This window comes from Dendrobates tinctorius, unplaced genomic scaffold (genome assembly GCF_039654945.1).
Source record: "Dendrobates tinctorius isolate UK_male_01 unplaced genomic scaffold, ASM3965494v1 ptg000314l, whole genome shotgun sequence".
Lineage (NCBI taxonomy): Eukaryota > Metazoa > Chordata > Amphibia > Anura > Dendrobatidae > Dendrobates > Dendrobates tinctorius.
Genome location: NW_027361981.1, coordinates 136,561 through 156,860, shown reverse-complemented (window position 1 = coordinate 156,860; position 20,300 = coordinate 136,561). Strand labels below are relative to the sequence as shown.

At 42.1% G+C, this 20,300-nt stretch overlaps 1 protein-coding gene across 2 annotated transcripts in view; it reads left to right on the top strand.

Moving 5' to 3' along the window:
- The window catches only part of WDR19 (WD repeat domain 19), a 107,658-nt gene that overhangs the window by 63,063 nt on the left and 24,295 nt on the right, over positions 1 to 20,300 (top strand). For both annotated transcript variants that reach the window (XM_073561079.1, XM_073561080.1), the window contains exons 23-31: positions 36 to 118; positions 188 to 271; positions 2,653 to 2,799; positions 4,945 to 5,069; positions 5,652 to 5,764; positions 12,663 to 12,731; positions 12,853 to 12,930; positions 13,970 to 14,066; positions 19,683 to 19,807. In XM_073561079.1, coding sequence (XP_073417180.1) covers positions 36 to 118; positions 188 to 271; positions 2,653 to 2,799; positions 4,945 to 5,069; positions 5,652 to 5,764; positions 12,663 to 12,731; positions 12,853 to 12,930; positions 13,970 to 14,066; positions 19,683 to 19,807 — 921 coding nt within the window. The remainder of the gene's footprint in view (positions 1 to 35; positions 119 to 187; positions 272 to 2,652; positions 2,800 to 4,944; positions 5,070 to 5,651; positions 5,765 to 12,662; positions 12,732 to 12,852; positions 12,931 to 13,969; positions 14,067 to 19,682; positions 19,808 to 20,300) is intronic.

Genomic DNA, 20,300 nt, shown 5'->3' with positions numbered 1-20,300 from the left:
ATTATTAGTGTTTCCCAAATTGATTTGTATTCCAGCAATTTTCCGAAGCCGCTCAGCTTTATGAGAAGGGCCAGTACTATGACAAAGCCGCTTCTGTGTACATCCGATGTAAAAACTGGTAAGAAATGTTTTCTCTGTATTAGAAATATACTTCCCCCCCATAGTCATTCTTGTTTTTTTGGCTTAGGGCAAAGGTTGGAGAGCTGCTTCCTAACGTGTCTTCTCCCAAGATCCACCTGCAGTATGCCAAGGCGAAGGAGGCCGATGGAAAGTAAGTTCTGTACAGCATCATTTATTGTTATTCAGGACAACCGGGATTCAGATATTTTAGTAAAATAAATATTAAGTAAAAAAATAGTAACAAATATAGAAAGGAATGTAGATAAACTGGAGACAAAGGTGAAAAGGGAAGTTTCTGTGGGTGAATTTGGCAGATCAGGGACTATGGATGTCATAATGACTCCAAAATATATACAGGGTGCCTCTAGTTTTGTTACCGACTGCGTCCCCAGTTGGACTTTTTAAAAGTGATGGCAGGAAAAGGCCGGACCAGTATGATTGTCTCCGCATCAGACTCCTTGCTATGTCGGCCGTGTTTTCCACTGCAACGTTTCCACTTCTTTTTTTTTTTTTTTTTTTATCAAATAGATTTTTATTAATCAGAATTCAAAATACAGAATGTACAGTAAATCTTCCACAAACAATAGATTTACAAATTAAACATCCCTGTTCCCCCCTCCCACCCCCCCAATGTAGACAGCTTATATAACTCTTTTCTCCATAAGATTCCTCTTACACTGTAATTTACCATTAGTCATCCTCTTTACCCATATTGTCAATCAAACCATACAAAACAGAAATGTTCCTATGTCCGGGTATTAATGGTATATCCACAACACCAGCATTGTAAAATATAGCACATTCCCATCAGTTAGCTGTACCGTATTGTAGCCAGGGATTCCACAACCTCTCATAGGTTTTAGAATTGCCTCTTTTAGCATATATCCTTTCCTCCAGCTGGATGATACAAGACACCTGTTTCACAAACTCTCTCCCAGAAGGTGGTTCTTTCCTGATCCAGTTCCTCGTAATCAGCTTCCTTGCTACATATAGTAGTCTGGCTATAGCAAGCTTTGCACTATTAACTATGTCAATTTCCTCCACATATCCCAGTATGCAGACCAGTGGGTTTTTGGGTATAACCCTTCCGTAAGCCCCTTCTATTCTGTTAATGACATTAAACCAGAACGCAGATAGCCTGGGACAAGTCCACATCATATGAAGGATTCCGGCATCAGACCCCCCACATCTTGGACAGTCAGAGTTGTCCCTCAGCCCCATTTTAAACATCAGAAGGGGGGTGCGGTACATACGATGGATCACATAAAGATGGGACAACCTAGCTGGTTCACTCATAGTGAGTTTGGAGACATATTCTAGGACGCTGTCCCACACCTCGTCAGTCACCACCCCAATCTCTCCCTCCCATTTGGATCTTGCTTTAAGTGGGAACCCCATTAAATGTGTATGCAATATATCTTTGTAGGTGTTAGAAATTACCCCTTTTGTAAGTCCATCACTACCACATATATAGTCCAACACTATGTCAGATTGTATCTGCAGGTTTCTGGAAAGTTTTTGAGCCGTAATGGCATGCCGTACCTGACAGTAGTGATACCATTCAGAATCCGGCAACTGAAACTCACTCTGTAATTGCACAAACGGTCTCAGCTCCTCGTTATCCATAATTTGAGACATTAATGTCAGCCCCCTACGTTTCCAGCCTTCCAGTCTCCCAAGTTTCCGAATCTCTGGGAGGTTATTATTATCCCATATAACTGTGAATCTAGTCAACCCGGTCACCCTCTCACCCTCTTTAGTCTGTTCCACAGGTCTTGTAAGAGTCGCAGAGTGGGACACCCGTCTTCCATTACACCCATCTTCCCATCCTCTAGGCCAAGTATCAACGGGCTTCTATTTAGTACGTATTCCAGCACTCCTCTGATGACGCCTGCCTTCTCTTGATTAGACCACCCTCTGAGATGTTGACTTTGGGCAGCCAAAAAATACAGTTCCGGATTTGGTAGTGCCAGTCCCCCCTCATCCTTTGGTCTTTGCAAGGTTTCAAGCCTTATTACCAAGGCCCTAAACAGTGAATTCACCACTCCGAACCTTTTCTGCGGTATCCAGATTGGGGAGTTGTGTAATATATATAAAAGCTTTGGGCATTAAAACCATTTTAAGTAGATTAATCCTTCCCACCACCGACAAGTGTAATTTGTACCAAGTATCCACCTTAGTTCTTAGAATTGCCAGTAGGGGTACTAGATTAGTATTAAGGTACTCCGTTAACGTTTCCACTTCTAGCCGGAGACTTGGTCAGCAATGTAACAGGTCACCATTAGGCTGTGTTCACATCTCATTTTACCTTACATTTGGTGTCTCCGAAAATGATGTACAACAGAGCACACTGTGACTCTGCATCATTATAGCCAGTGACTCCATCAGGGCATATGCCCGAATCCCGTTTGTGGTGGCCCAGACCTAAGCCCCAACAGAGACCCTGATGGTAGGGTAAAGCGTGCTGTGAACCTTGCCGTAATATGCAGTGAATCGCTCACACGCACTGACATCTTCCTTGCCTCTCTGCAGGTATAAGGAAGCCGCCTTGGCTTATGAGAATGCAAGAGACTGGGATAACGTCATCCGGATCTACTTGGATCATTTGAACAATCCTGAGAAAGCCGTGTGGGTTGTGAAAGAGACGCAGTCATTGGAGGGGGCCAAGATGGTAGCCAGGTAATCTGTCTCATGTACATATACACAGTGTATGGAGGAAAATATTAGGACACTTCTCATTCATTGAATTCAGGTTTACATTCAGCCCCATTGCCCCTAGTGTGTAATATCCGGACCCCTCATGCCGTCTGCCTTTACTAACATATGACATAATGGATGGTGGTAACGATCTCACTGATACCGGCACGGTCCTGAAACAGGACGTCACCCGTGTAACAAGTCCGTACGTGACATTTCTTCCCCTACTCAGTATTCCACCATCACCCGTGAGTGATATTATTGATAAATGGAAGAAACCGCAACTCGGCCACGAAGTGCAGACCACGTAAGATCACAGAGCGGGGTCACTGGGGTTTGAGGGGCAGAGGGCACAAAGTCACTAACGGACTCCATAACTGCAGAGGCCCAACCTCCTCTGGTATTAACAGCAGCATAAAAACTCTGCCCCCCGCCGGGAGCTTGGTGGCCGACCAGCTGCATGTAGCCTTACATCACCAAGCACAATGCCAAGTATCAGACGGAGCGGTGTAACGCCGCCACCACTTGATGCTGGAGCAGTGGAAATATGGTCTTTACAGTGACAGATCACCCTTCTCCATCTGGATTCTGATGGATGAGTCTGGGTTTGGAGAGTGTTAAGAGAACGTTACCTGCCTGACTCCATGGGGCCAACTGTAAACTATTTTGGAGGAGGCATAATGCTATGAGATTGCTTTTCAAGGTTTGGCTTGGGCCCTTAGTTCCAGAGTAGGGAAATCTTACTATTTCTGCATAAAAAGACATTTTGGTCAATTTTATGCTTCCATAAATTATGGGAAAAGTTTGAAAAAACTTTTCTGTTCCAGCGGGACTGTGTCCAGCGCACAGAGCAAGATCCATAATGGCGTGGATGGAGGAGTTTGGTGTGGAAGAACATGACTTAACTCTGAACTTAACTCCTTTAATACATACAATACATATGTTATTCAGATTATTACTTTGGAAAAAGCAACAAGCCAAAATAAAGTTGGAGCATCCTCAAAGGGACAAAACAGACGGGGCGCTAACTATTCCCAATGCTTGGATTTATTATCTAGCTGCCCAAATCCATCATCTGAAAGGATGGAATCGGGGGTATGGCCAGGTGAAAAGTGGACAATTAGTCAAACAGATAACTCCTTGTCTTATAACTATTTACTGTAGAGGCTGAAAAACAACATCCCATTCACCAACATTGTCTATGATATATAAAGCGTGGGACAGAGAGGAGAATTGCTGACTGGTAATAATAATAATAATAATAAATTTTATTTTTATAGCGCCGACATATTCCGCAGCACTTTACATTTCAGAGGGGATTTGTACAGACAATAGACTGGTAATGATTACACAGTAGTCGCGCCACTCTGGCACAGTCCCGTGTTGCCGAAGTTCATGAAGCTGGGGGGCTGCTCCGAGTGGGAAGAGAGCGGTATTCATACTATGGACCAAATCCAATCTGAGTAGATTTTGAAGAATTTTGAGCAACTTATCTGATAGCTAATTCTTGATTTCTACACCCCAGACATGACTACACAGCTCAGCACAAGACTAACGAGCTGGCTATATGGCAGAACCTTGTGGTTGAATGGGTGCAAGGGAAGGAGCAACGAGAGACCTTACTACTAACCATAATGTCAGCTAACTGCTTACCTAAATAAGTTCCCTCTTACTATTAACCTCAATGTGAAGCCAACGTGGGAGCGATACCGGAGGATCAGTGGTACTCCATATTAGGCTTCACACTTCTTTCCTTTTCCGAGGCACAAAGGTTGTCGCGATTACATTTGATTCACAGAAAATATAAAACTTCACAATGTCTACATCAGATTGACGCAACGCTAAATTCTACCTGCCCAGATGTGCGTTACCTAATGCCGCCTCATGCATATATGGAAATGTCATATAACAGAAGATACTCTGTAATCGTCCTATATGAACACAGTTCCTGGACTGCTTCGAAAGGGAGGGGGTTGTCATCTTATCTGCATTTGTATGTGATTTATTCGCGTATATATATATATATATATATGTGTGTGTGTGTGTAATACTGTATACACACACATATATGTTCATATGTACTATTTTTAATGTTCGTTTTCTGTATTTTTTACATTTATTTCTAAGGTTTTTCCTTCGCCTTGGAGACTATGGTTCAGCCATTCAGTTTTTAGTACTGTCCAAGTGCAACAATGAAGCTTTCCAGCTGGCCCAGCAGCACAACCAGATGGAGATCTATGCTGATGTTATAGGTATGAGCTGCTAACAGGTGGAGATCTGCTGCAATATGAAATGTGCCGTGTGCAAGTTAGATACATTCTGTGTGGTAGTGAACGCATATCCCTTACTTTGTGAAAACCGCAGGTACCAGCAATTGTGTGTTTCTTATATAGAAAATGTTCATCGACAATGTATTTGTTAGATAAGTGTAGAATCTGTTATTGTATGTGAAGACGATCCAGTACTGGCAGTGTATGCCGTCTATTGAACGCAGGTAAGTCCGCATGTATTCACTGAACCGTGCGCATTCACCACCACGTCCAATACATTGTATGGATGAAATTTCTAGCGTCTCCGCAGGATAAATATGCTGCGGCCTGGAGAGACGTGCCCCATGTCCGTCCCGCGGGTGAGCCATTGAAGTCTGTGGACGCATAGTGGGCATGGGTTTTCTTGAAATCCCATCCACTATGCTGTGACATCTGGATGCTGCGGGTTGGATTCTGCACAAGTACGCAGCCGCAAACCTGTAGCAATTACTGATTGTGTGCACGTACCCTAACTGTGAGCTACTTGTGTGCGCTGATCTGACCTGAATGTGGCTTTCTCCGCAGGGTCTGAGAACACCAGTAATGAAGATTATCAGAGTATCGCCCTTTACTTCGAGGGAGAGAAGAAGCATTATCAAGCTGGGAAGTTTTTCTTGCTTTGCGGTCAACACGCAAGGGTAGGAGAAAACCGGACCTAAAGGTTGTGTGCTCCTCACATACACAAATTGTCATCTACCACTCCAGAGTAATCTTGTGTTTCACCACCGGAGTGTTATCAGTAACGTACGTTCCCTGTGTATAGTAAAATACTTGCCGGTCTTGAACTACTTCCTGCGCCGCTCCGCCATCTTGTGACCGCAGCTCTGACCAGCCGGAAATGACTGCTAACTATCACTATGTCTCTTAGGCTGAAGCCACACTAGCGTATGGCATCGGATGCGATATACTAATGACCCTCGGCTTCAGCTCTGCTGCGATCGCAAGCCGAGTGTCAGTGCTCTGTTCCTCTCGCATGACAGGATCGGAGAACAGCTGCATAGGAGCTGGAGAAGGTAATTTCTCCATTTCCTCTGCTGCCGGAGCTGAGTGCAGTGCGATGTTTCACTCGCACCCATAGACTTATATGAGTGCGACTGCGCTGCGTTTCACTGTCAATCGCAACATGCTGCCAATGTTCTCTCATGCCGAATCGGCATGAGAAAATAATCACAGATCTGAGCTGCCCCATAGAATAACACTGGGCAGAGCGCTATGCGATTTATCACATAGCACTCGGCTGTGTTATACGGTAGTGTGACTCCGACCTTAATGTAAGGGCCACGTCACACATAGCGGCGCACCAGCGATCCCGACAACGATATGACCTTGTCAGGATCGCTGGTGTGTCGCTACATGATCGCTGGTGAGCTGCCAAACAGGCAGCTTCACCAGCGATCAGCACCAGCGACATGGGGGTAACAAGCGACGCACGTCGCTTAGTTACCCACTGTGTACTTTTAGTTACCAGCGCGCTGGTGCAGGGAGCTGGTAATTAAGGTACACATCAGGTTTCTAAGCGGCGCACGGCACTTAGAAACCCGATGTGTACCTTGGTTACCAGCTCCCTGCACCAGTGCGCTCATAACTAAGGTACCGATCGGGTTTCTAAGCGCTGCGCGCCGCTTAGAAACCCAATGTGTACTTTAGTTACCAGTGCCAGCTCGCTGATCGCTGGTTTCCCGCCTGCCACATGCAGCGATGCGTGCTGGCCAGCGGGAGACCAGCGATCAAAAAATGTCCTGGCCATTTCAGGACGATCAGCGATAACCGGCAGGGGGGGCGGTTGCTGGTAAGTGTCACACACAGCGATCTTGCTGGTGAGATTGCTGTTGCGTCACAAAACTTGCGAGCGAGATCGCTGTGTGTGACGGGGGCTTGAGTCTATAAGAGCCTCATTCTCATAGACTCACATTGAGAAATGACTTCTGGTCCACCCAGTAAACACTGGAGCGATCCAGCAGGTCACATGGTGCAAAAGAGAACTGGAGAGGTACGGGAATAGCAGAAGACGTTGGCCAGTAAGTATCTTACTACACGCAGGAGATATACATATGTCAGTAGTACCACTCCTGGGGTCAAATGAAAAAAATACCCTGCTGGTGAAGGACTTTAAGGCTGAGTTCACACTAGGTGTTTTTTGCAGCTTTTTTTTTTTAGCTTTTTTTATACAAATTTTCAGCTTAGTTTTACAGTACCAGCAAAGTCTGAGATTTCAGAAAACTCATGCACACACACTGTTTTTTTTTTTTTTTGCCCTCAGGATTTTGTGCTTTGCGTGTGTTTTTTTTTTTTTTTTGCACAATGGATTAGGTCACTTCTTTCAGCGTTTTATCAACCTTTGAAATGAATGGATGGTGAAAAGAAGCTGAAAAAACATACTAAAAACGCAGGTATCAGGTTTTGCTGCATTTTTTTGTTCCAAAACCAGATTTTATAGAATAGGGGTTTTTATTTTCAGCACTAAACTTCATCAGCATGCACCAGAGACAAATCTAGAATGCCAAAACCGCAGCAAAGACTGCACAAAAATAGGCATAAAAAACGCAAGAATATACGTTCTGGGTGCTCAAGATTTGGTGAAGTGATATGCGTTTCACATGTTAGTTATTTTACCAGTTTAATGTGTTATTGTGGGTCTGCTGTTTGATCCCAGGGGGAGCTACCCTCTATGGAAAGCGCGCTTCCACTAAGGGGATCTACATTCCACTAGACGGGTGTGGAATTTTATATTCCCCCCTATCAGTCCTTTTCTCTGAGGACTTTCTTTGCGGTTGGGAAAGTCTCCCATCCGATTTGTTTATATTTTTATTTTCTTTCTTTTCCTGCTCCCCCCTTCCCCCCCCCTTTTTTTTTTTTTAAAGGGAATTTTCCTTCTTTACCTGTCTTTTCTCAAACCCTATTTCTGGTCCGTGAAATGAACTCAGTCAAATTCTGTTCACTGAATGTTAGCGGTCTTAATATCCCTCAGAAGCGTTCTCAGATTCTTTACTCTATGCATAAACAAAAAGTCCAGATTCTTATGTTACAAGAAACACACTTTAAATCTGATCATGTTCCTAAGTTAAAAGATACCGTAGGTACTTCAACACCTGGTTCCATAGTACAAATCCTGAATCAAAGTCCAAAGGTGTCTCCATTGCAGTCCATAAGTTATTAGCATTCTCTCTTATTGATACACTTGTAGACATACAGGGTAGATATATCTTTTTCAAGATAAAAATTGCAGACTCAATCTACACAATTGCTAACTGGTATCTTCCTAATAAGGGCCAGATTCCAGCATGCCGTGCGTTCCTAACCTCACTTTCTAGTTTCGCAGAAGGTACACTGATCGCAGGTGGAGATTTCAATTTTACAATGAACCCAAAGGTAGACTCTTCTTCTGGAAGGGAAACTGTTTCGGTGAGACAGCTGCGTTCTCTTAAAGGGGTTCTCCATGTCCTCCGACTGACCGATGTTTGGCGGATAATGAATCCTCAGGGGAAGGATTACACATATTATTCTCATATACATAATTCTTATAGCCGCATCGACCTCTTTCTCTTGAGCCACCATGCTTTGTCCTGGCAACCCAAGGCCACAATCGGAGACATTCTGTGGTCGGACCACGCTCCGATTTTTCTGTCCTTATCTCTGCCATCTCTGGTCCAACGTTCTTGGACTTGGAGACTGAATGATAACCTTATCAAGGATCCTTTATGTGCTTCAGAGCTGAAAGAGTCTATTGACTCCTTTATCCAAATACATGCCTCTGACCAAACTTCAGCTCCCTTGCAATGCGAGACTTTGAAATGCGTTATGAGAGGGATTCTGATAAAGCATGGTTCTAGGTTAAAGAGAGAGAGAGAGCTCAGAAAGTGGATGAATTATTACAGCAAATTCATTCCCTTGAAATTTCACACAAACAAACTATCTGCTTCCACGATTGCTGACTTGACAAAAAAAAAAAGAAATGAATTAAGAGAAACTTTAGATAAATATTTTCAATACATGGAAAAATCTAAACGTTTTTTCTATGAGCTACCGGACAAGTGCGGGAGACCATTATCCAGACTGCTCCATCCACGTGCGTCAGCTACATTTATTCCGTTTGTTAAAAAAAAAATGGCAGGGATACACACAACCCAAAAGAAATTGTGAATCTCTTTCAGTCTTACTATGAGAATTTATACAACATTAAGAACCAGTTCGCAGATATGCCCCCATTAGACCTCTCCTATTAGATAAAAGAATACATTCAGGAAACATCCCTAGCTGTGTTGAGTAGTTCAGCTGTGAAAGCTTTAGAGGAGGAGATTTCAATAGAGGAGATCGATTTGGCAATACGGTCCTCTCCGTCGGGTAAATGCCCTGGTCCAGACGGATTCACACCGGCGTTTTATAAAAACTTTAGGGAACAACTCTCTCCAATAATGGCAAAAACTTTCAATGCTATTGATGAACGTACTGGATTTGTTCCCCAGTCTCTAGAGGCACACATTAGTGTGCTCCCTAAGCCAGGTAAAGACCCTTCAATAATTGCCAACTTTAGGCCGATTTCTCTCTTAAACATGGACATTAAAATATTTTCAAAAATCTTAGCTGAGAGGCTAGCCCCTTTACTTCCTTCCCTGGTCAATAATGATCAGGTGGGATTCGTCAAAGGACGAGAAGCCCGGGATAATACTATTAAGACTTTACTTATCATCTCCAAGGCAAAAACTAGCTCCACACCACTAGGTCTGTAGATGCAGAGAAGGCTTTCGATAGAGTCCATTGGGGGTTTATGGAGGAAGCCTTGAGACACATAGGTCTTGGTCCTCACTTTCTACAGAAAATCTTAGCCTTATATAATGGTCCAACAGCGCGGGTTAGAATAAATGGTTCATTATCCAGCCCATTTAAGATCAACAATGGAACCAGACAGGGCTGCCCACTTTCTCCATTACTTTACGTAGTGGTAATGGAACACCTAGCCAACGCTATCAGAAATAATATCAATATTCATGGATACACGATAGGGCCTAACTCTTATAAAACAGCTCTGTATGCAGATGATTTACTCCTTTATATCTCACAACCACAAATATCGTTTCCAATGATTTTAAAAGAATTTGATAGGTTCGGATCACTTAGTAATTTTAAAGTCAATTATTCCAAATCAGAAGCCTTAAATATATCATTTTCTCAGAATGAGGTCCTTTAAATCATGAATAAATTTCCATTTAAATGGCAAGGAGAGTCATTGAAATATCTAGGGGTCGTGGTCCCTTCTGATCCTAATAAATAGTTCGAGTTTAACTATCAAACTTTATTAAGCAGAACATACAAAGACCTAGCGAATTATAGTAAATTTAAACTATCCTGGTTTGGAAGGATGAATGCTATCAAAATGGACGTTTTACCCCGTTTCTTATACATATTCCAAACTATACCGATTCCCCCCCTCATAGTTTCTTCTGTAAATTACGATCAGCTTTAACCAAATTCATATGGGGTAAACTCAAACCTCGCATAAGCATACAGACCCTTTCTCGACCTAAATCTATAGGTGGTGTTGGTTTTCCCAATTTTAAGACGTATTTTCAGGCTACTACATTACTTAGGATTCTAGACTGGCACTTTCGGGCTGATGCTAAACAATGGGTAGGGGTGGAGCAGGAGGGTTTGGATGTCCCTTTAAGACATCTGCCGTGGTGTTCTGGGGAGTCATTGACTATAGTCAATTGTAATTTAACTAGAGACACACTTAAAATATGGCGCACTCTGAGAAAGAAGGGGTTCCCAGATAGGAATATTAGCCCACTTACATCATTGCTTTTCAATCCATCCTTTCTCCCTGGATACTTGCGCAGATCTTTTCTCGGATGGAGGGCACTGGAGGATACCAGATTGTTTCAGGTGCTAGAAAATGGGGAGTTGCCTTCTTTTGTCTCTATACAGGCTCAGTTTCCAAATGAGAAAATTAGGTGGTTTGAATACTTGCAATTACAATCCTTCCTAGTAACACATAATTTTGATAAAATTTCGATTTCAAACTTCACCTTTTTTGAGAAATTGTTCGTAGAGGAAAACAAGCCTCCACATGCTATATCTGTGATTTATGGGGGATTAAGCAGAGAGGGTGAAGCGGAGAAGTTAACATTTCAGCAGGCGTGGGAGAGAGACTTGGGGATAAGCTTGTCTCCTGAGGAATGGGAAAGGGGTTTCTCTTCACTCATAAACTTGCTAGCGCTGGGATTGCACAAGAGAAGAACTATACAATACTTATGAGATGGTATTATTACCCTTCTAAACTACATGCAATATATCCAGCAGTTTCAGGGGCTTGTTGGAGATGCGAGAGGGAGGTGGGCTCTAAGATTCACATTTCGTGGGAATGCTCTAAGATCAAGCCATTCTGGGAGAAGGTTTTCGACAATTATCAACGAATCACGGGAAACCGTGTAGCAAGGTCCCCTCAAATAGCTCTTCTGTCAATTTTACCTTCTTCAATAGGGACTCAGAAGAGAGATATTCTTCGGTTTTGTCTAACAGCAGCACGAATGGTAATCCCGCGGTTTTGGAAACTTACAAACCCCCCTGACATATTAGACTGGTATAAGGAAATGGTCAATCTGTGTGGAATGGGGGAGCTGTCTGCAGACTGCAATGGTAGAAACAATAAATTTAGAAGGATTTGGAGTGGATGGATTTTGTTTCAGGACTCACCTGATTTCCAGAATTTGTTCCGCTGAATGTTTCAGTTACATAGGAATTTGCACATTAATATATACATGATTTTAAGGACTGCTTTATCCATAACTTTTTTTTTTTTTTTCCTTTTCCCCCCTCTTCCCTTGTCTTTCTTTCCCTATGTCTGTCCTCTGCGTAATATAGAGGATACTTCCTCTCTTGAATACCTTGTTGGCGTTCGCCATATGGCTACTGTTATTGTCTAACATGGTGTGTTTGATTTACTGTTAGATGGTTGTATTCTCATTTTTGAATACTAGATATTTTCTATGATTCTACATATTATCTGTTTGCATATAATATATTCTTTGTTTGTAAAATGCTCAATAAAATAGATTGAACATAAAAAAACGCAAGAAAAATCAAGGGAAACATGCTTTTTTTTCTGCAGCTTCTTTCCTACCAAGAGATCATGTTTTTCTGCAGAAAATTAATGCAGAGAAAACGCCCAGTGTGAACGTCCTCTAAGTCTAGGCTAGGCTGGAAGGTTTACGGCATAAGCCCAGACCTGCTTAGTGTCATCCACGGTGCAGTTCTGTGGAATGTGAACGTTGCCGTGGAGGATAAATTGCAGAATATCATGTTGTTGATGCTGATGAAGTTGTTACTTTGTGGCTACAGAAAAGATCTGTACAAAGTCTGGTCCTGACGCAATGTGTTCCATGCTCCGTGGTCATTACAGGGAAGCCTAATTCCCATCAGGTTATATATGGCAGACGTCCGAGATAGGGGACAGTGACCCCAGCAGCAAGCAGAAACTCGTCGGTCGCCATATTAAAAAAGCTTCTTACAATTCCCATCTGTGTGTGTTTCATTTTTCAGGCTTTGAAACACTTTTTAAAGTGTCCAACAGCTGAAGAAAACGCCGCCATAGAAATGGCGATAGAAACGGTAAAAAGGGCCCGGGGGTCTTTTGTATCTGTTCCATTTCTGCTTTGGTTTCCATAGATTTTGGGTTTTGACTACAATTTTAGGTGTTGATTTTTCACTTTTTGTGTTGGTTACTGAACAGGTTGGCCAGGCCAAAGATGAGATGCTGACCAGCCAGCTGATAGACTATCTAATGGGGGAAAGTGACGGCATGCCCAAGGTCTGTCTAATGTGCTACTGTAAATGGCAAAATGTTAGTGCAATGTTATAGGGAATCTGTCAGTACAAGTGACTGTTCAAACCAAGCACAGCTGCTCAGTGCACCCTTGGTGTGGCCAAACAGTTCACCGCAGCTTCCCAGCTACTTGTCTTGTTTTCCATCAATCTACGCCCTTCTCTTCCTCAAATGACAACTTCACTAGAAGCAGAGAAGGGTCGGTAGATGGAAAACAAAACAAGTTAGTGGGAAGCTGCACGGAACTGTTTGCTTACACCAAGGGTGCTCTGAGCGGCTGTGCTTGGTTTGAACAGTCATTTTGGTTTGACAGACTCCTTTTAACACCTTGAAGACCGAGCAATTTTTCATTTTCATTGTGCTTCCGTTTTTTCCTCTCCTTTATCTATGAGCCCCAATTTTTATATTTTTTTTTATTGACATAGCCTCATGAGGGTTTGTTTTTTGCAGGACGAGTTGCCATTTTAAATGGCGCCAATTATTTTAACATTCAGCATATAGGAAAACTTATCAAAAAGTAAAGTGAAAGCGTGAAAAACAAAAAAGCAATTCCATAATTTTTTTGGGGGGAGGGGGGTTATTTTTTCAGTGTTCATTCATTAGAAGTTTGTGAAAAATAAAATAAGAAAATAATTTTTTTTTTTTTTTTGGGGGGGGGGGGGGCTACTAATTTTATTCCATTTTTCTTAGGAAAGCATGGTGACCGAAAAACTACAATACAACCTTTTTGATTTTTTTTTCTCATTATAGCTTTTTACATAAGGATTATTATAATATTTTAATAGATCGAACATTTATTTATTTTTTTATTTTTTTTAATGGGGTTGATTTAAAATTCATATTTTTACATTTTTTTTTTTTTATATATATATATCTTTAAAAACTTTTTTTTTTTTTAATTTCTTAACTTTATTCTTTAGTTTCCTTAGGGGACTTAAACCTGTGATTGTCCGCTTTATTGCACTGGTGGATTAAAGTACATAGGAGGAGAATATTTTTCACATGATATGTTTTTCTGTTCTAGGATGCAAAGTATTTATTCCGCTTGTACATGGCTCTGAAGCAATACCGAGAAGCTGCCCGTACTGCCATCATCATAGCTCGGGAGGAGCAGTCAGCAGGTAAATACACTGCTCAAAAAAATAAAGGGAAACTTCTGTGAAATCAAACTGTCCATTTAGGAAGCAACACTGATTGACAATCAGTTTCACATGCTGTTGTGCAAATGGAATAGACCAGATGGAAATTATTGGCAATTATCAAGACACCCTCAATAAAGGAGTGGGTCTGCAGATGGGGACCACAGACCACATCTCAGTACCAGTGCTTTCTAGCTGATGTTTTGGTCACTTTTGAATGTTGGTTGTGCTTTCACACCCGTGGTAGCATGAGACTGACTCAACAACCAACACAAGTGACTCAGGAAGTGCAGCTCATGCAGGATGGCACATCAATGCGAGCTGTGGCAAGAAGGTTTGCTGTGCCTGTCAGCGTAGTGTCCAGAGGCTGGAGGCGCTACCAAGAGACAGGCCAGTACACCAGGAGATGTGGAGGGGGCCATAGGAGGGAAACATACCAGCAGCAGTACCGCTACCTCAGACTTTGTGCAAGGAGGAAGAGGAGGAGCACTGCCAGAGCCCTGCAAAATGACCTCCGGCAGGCCACAAATGTGCATGTGTCTTCTCAGTTAGAAACCGACTCCATGAGGATGGGCTGAGTGCCTGACATCCACAGATGGGTGTTGTGCTCACAGCCCAACACCGTGTAGGACGATTGGCATTTGCCAGAGAACAGTGTTTGGCAGATTTGACATTGACACCCTGTACTCTTCACAGATGAGAGCAGGTTCACACTGAGCACTTGTGATAGACATCACAGAGTCTGGAGACACCGCGGAGAATGTTCTGCTGCCTGCAACATCCTCCAGCATGACTGGTTTGGCAGTGGGTCAGTAATAGGGTGAGGAGGCATTTCTTTGAAGGGCACCACAGCAGCCCTCCATGTGCTAGCCAGAGGTACCCTGGCTGCATTAGGTACCAAGATGAGATCCTCAGACCCATAAAGAAACCACATGCAGGTGCACTGGGCTCTGGGTTCCTTCTGATGCATGACAATGCTAAACCTCATGTGGCTGAAGTGTTTCAGCATTTCCTGCATGATGAAGGCATTGAAGCTATGGACTGGACCGCCTGTTCCCCAGACCTGAATCCGATTGAACGCTTCTGGGACATCATGACTCGTTCCATCCACCAATGCCATTGTGCCCCACAGACTGTCCAGGAGTTGTCTGTTGCTTTAATGCAGGTCTGGGAGGAGCTCCCTCAGGAGAACATCCGCTGCCTCATCAGGACCATGCCCTGGCATTGAAATGAGGTCGTACAGGCATGTGGAGGCCACACACACTACTGAGCATCATTTCCTTGTCTTGAGGCATTTCCACTGAAGTTGGATAAGCCTGTAATTTAATTTTCCACTTTGATTTTGAGTATAATTCCAAATCCAGACCTCTATGGGATATTAATTTTGATTTACATTGATCATTTTTACGTTTTATGATTCTCAATGCATTCCACTATGTAATGGACAAAGATTTATAACTGGAACATTTCATTCAGTGACATCTAGAATGTGGTATTTTAGTGTTCCCTTTATTTTTTGAGCAGTGCCTATGTGTATGTATATATATATATATATATATATATATACACACATACACAGTGGGGAAAAAAAGTATTTAGTCAGTCAGCAATAGTGCAAGTTCCACCACTTAAAAAGATGAGAGGCGTCTGTAATTTACATCATAGGTAGACCTCAACTATGGGAGACAAACTGAGAAAAAAAATGCAGAAAATCACATTGTCTGTTTTTTTTTCATTTTATTTGCATATTATGGTGGAAAATAAGTATTTGGTCAGAAACAAAATTTCATCTCAATACTTTGTGATATATCCTTTGTTGGCAATGACAGAGGTCAAACGTTTTCTGTAAGTCTTCACAAGGTTGCCACACACTGTTGTTGGTATGTTCCTCCATGCAGATCTCCTCTAGAGCAGTGATGTTTTTGGCTTTTCGCTTGGCAACACGGACTTTCAACTCCCTCCAAAGGTTTTCTATAGGGTTGAGATCTGGAGACTGGCTAGGCCACTCCAGGACCTTGAAATGCTTCTTACGAAGCCACTCCTTCGTTGCCCTGGCGGTGTGCTTTGGATCATTGTCATGTTGAAAGACCCAGCCACGTTTCATCTTCAATGCCCTTGCTGATGGAAGGAGGTTTGCACTCAAAATCTCACGATACATGGCCCCATTCATTCTTTCATGTACCCGGATCAGTCGTCCTGGCCCCTTTGCAGAGAAACAGCCCCAAAGCATGATGTTTCCACCACCATGCTTTACAGTAGGTATGGTGTTTGATGGATGCAACTCAGTATTCTTTTTCCTCCAAACACGACAAGTTGTGTTTCTACCAAACAGTTCCAGTTTGGTTTCATCAGACCATAGGACATTCTCCCAAAACTCCTCTGGATCATCCAAATGCTCTCTAGCAAACTTCAGACGGGCCCGGACATGTACAGGCTTAAGCAGTGGGACACGTCTGGCACTGCAGGATCTGAGTCCATGGTGGCGTAGTGTGTTACTTATGGTAGGCCTTGTTACATTGGTCCCAGCTCTCTGCAGTTCATTCACTAGGTCCCCCCGCGTGGTTCTGGGATTTTTGCTCACCGTTCTTATGATCATTCTGACCCCACGGGGTGGGATTTTGCGTGGAGCACCAGATCGAGGGAGATTATCAGTGGTCTTGTATGTCTTCCATTTTCTAATTATTGCTCCCACAGTTGATTTCTTCACTCCAAGCTGGTTGGCTATTGCAGATTCAGTCTTCCCAGCCTGGTGCAGGGCTAAAATTTTGTTTCTGGTGTCCTTTGACAGCTCTTTGGTCTTCACCATAGTGGAGTTTGGAGTCAGACTGTTTGAGGGTGTGCACAGGTGTCTTTTTATACTGATAACAAGTTTAAACAGGTGCCATTACTACAGGTAATGAGTGGAGGAAAGAGGAGACTCTTAAAGAAGAAGTTACAGGTCTGTGAGAGCCAGAAATCTTGATTGCTTGTTTCTGACCAAATACTTATTTTCCACCATAATATGCAAATAAAATGAAAAAAAAACAGACAATGTGATTTTCTGGATTTTTTTTTCTCAGTTTGTCTCCCATAGTTGAGGTCTACCTATGATGTAAATTACAGACGCCTCTCATCTTTTTAAGTGGTGGAACTTGCACTATTGCTGACTGACTAAATACTTTTTTTCCCCACTGTATATATGTGTGTGTATGTACAGTTAGGTCCATATATATTTGGACAGAGACAACATTTTTCTAATTTTGGTTCTAGACATTACCACAATGAATTTTAAACAAAACAATTCAGATGCAGTTGAAGTTCAGACTTTCAGCTTTCATTTGAGGGTATCCACACTAAAATTGCATGAAGGGTTTAGGAGTTCCAGTGTTTTGTGTAAAATTCATTGTGGTAATGTCTAGAACCAGAATTAGAAAAATGTTGTCTCTGTCCAAATATATATGGACCTAACTGTGTGTGTGTGTGTATATATATGTATGTATGTGTGTGTGTGTGTGTGTGTGTATGTATGTGTGTATATATATATATATATATATATATATATATATATATATATTCACACAAAAAATGTACCTGCTATATCACACTGACACACCGAAAAGATGGAACTAAACGATCAACAGTCATACATTAAAAAGAGTAAATAAAAATTGTCTCCCTGAAAATATCGAATCATCGTGTAAAAAAAAACAAGCCCTCACACGACTTTTAGAAGACAAATAAATAAAAATGTACAGATTTCTGAACATGTAGAGGCAAAGCAAATTATTTTGTTTTTTTTTATATTGTTTTTAGTGTGAAAAAGTAGTAAATCATAAAAAAAAACCTCAATAAATCTGTTATTGTTTAATCATACACACCCCAAAAACAGCGCTATCTTATCACTTTTATAGCACGGTGAATGCCGTAAAAATAAAAGCAATTTTTGAGCTGCTGTCGAGTTGTTTATTCTGTTTCCCAAAGTTTGCAATAAAGCTCAGTTCACACTTATCCTGCGCTCTATACTGAGCACTGAAGCATCAGGCTAAATTTCGGAAAAACAGAATTCAAACAAAACCCCGTATGAAAAATCACTATAATGAGTCAGGTGGAGACACTTTAGACTCTGGCCTATGATCCAGTGGTGTCTGTCTCTTCACGCGTACATAAAAGTGTAGTTGATTAGTTTTGTGCACCTCCGAAAAGACTGACACCGCTGCACAGAGGCCAGATGGAGTCCAGAGTAACTCTGCTGCCTCATTAAAGTGAATGGATCTGTCGGGGTTTCATCTGAATCGGCTATTTCACAGATTTAGCTAGAAACCCAGAGGTAAGTGCTCAGTGTAGTGCACAAGATAAATGTGAGCTGAGCCTAAAAAGTGATACAAAATGTTCAGTACCCTAAAATGACACCATTAAAAGCTTCAAATTAGCTCAGAAAAAAAACAAGCCCCCACTCAGGTCCATCTTCTGTTAACAGAAATATAGGGGGCTACCACGTTACTGATAGCACAAAGGCTCTGGATAAGTAACTTGACTCCAACCCCTCCCCCCAAAAAAAATCCAGTGAAATCTGCGCTTTCAAATATGTGTGTCTACTGCAGTTAACATCCAGATCTGTGGCCTTTGTTCCGGGGGTGTCAGGGTATGTGCACACATTGCGGATTCTACTGCGGATCCGCAGCAGATTCTGCTGCTGTGTACAGTACCATTGTAATCTATGTAAAATAAAAAAAGCTGTGCACATGGTGCGGAAAAATCCGCAGCATAACCGCTGTGGGTTCATTTCCGCAGCATGTCAATTCTTTGTGCGGATTCCGCTGCATTTTACACCTGCTCATTATAGGAATCCGCAGGTGTAAAAACGCAGGTGGAATCCGCAGTCAATCTGCACTAAATCTGCAGGTAAAACGCAGGTCATTTTACCTGCGGATTTAGCAAATTCCACGTGGAAAAATCCGCAGGGTAATCCGCACCATGTGCACATACCCTCAGTCTTTTTAGTCATGCACAAAATTGTGGTAAGACTCTTTGGACCTAATCCATCAGTTTGTGCAAAAAAACTGGTATAAAACATGCAAATGTCGTAACATTTTTGTGCAACACATAGTTGAACAAAAAATGTACAACTTTGCTCGGGAGGTTGGATGGGCATGGAGTATGATTGTGTGTTGTGTATGAGGTTGTATGTACTAAGTCCATGTATTTAGTTGTTGGTAATTGTTAATATTTTCATGGTCTTTAAAAAAAATGGAAAATAAAGTACAACTTTTGGCATTTTTAAGCTACCTGCGGCATCTTTTTGAAAACAGAGAGTGGCTTAGCACAAGGGGTTTGGTCTAGCGCGGCCCGACAAATTCTTAATAATTTGCCCCACAAAAATTTAGTAAATTATTGCACATAGCAAATTATAGATTGTAGCAAAATGTCATAAATTTGGCACACGGCAGCTGAAAGATGTGCCAAATTCATTGAGGCGCACACCTCTTAATGAACTTGGTACATCAAGACTGGCCAAGAAAACACTGATCCTTGGTGAATTGTTTCCTTAGTTGTATAGAATTGACTCTAGGGATATAAAAATTTAATCATATTTAGTCTTCATTCTTTTTTAATAAACAGGAAATTATCGAAATGCGCATGACGTGCTCTTCAGTATGTATATGGAATTAAAAACACAGAAGATCAAAATTCCAGCCGAGATGGCTACAAACCTGATGATTCTTCACAGCTACATCTTAGTGAAGGTAGGCAGACATTTTATCTACACTCTGTCGTCTCCTCACTTCCTGGTTGCTCTGGGGCAGGCACTCCTCCTTGAGTGACAGTTCTGGTCAGTTTACTTCTGGTACGGTCATTGCTCTGAAGACTTCACTGTTTTTAGTGTATTTGCAAACAGAAATAACAGAAGCATTTGAACAAGCACAGGGCTTTGGAAAGTGAGAGCCATGATTAGAAGAACTGCTCTGGAAACTGTGATGTTGGGAGTTATGGGTTGTCATTATGCGGGACTGATAAGAGAAGCTAAACTGCTGTCTGGAAATCAGTGGGTTACAGTGAGTTGACTGGAATCTTTAGCGTTATCTCCCCAGCCTGAAATTATAATTACTGCGCATACTTAACCAGACTCTGGTTGCCGAGCTCCTTGGAAACAAGCTGTACACTATGTAAGATAAAAGCTTTCATAGCTGAAGAGTGAAACTAGATAGGATAAGCAAGTTAATTGCAAGCTTGCTTTTT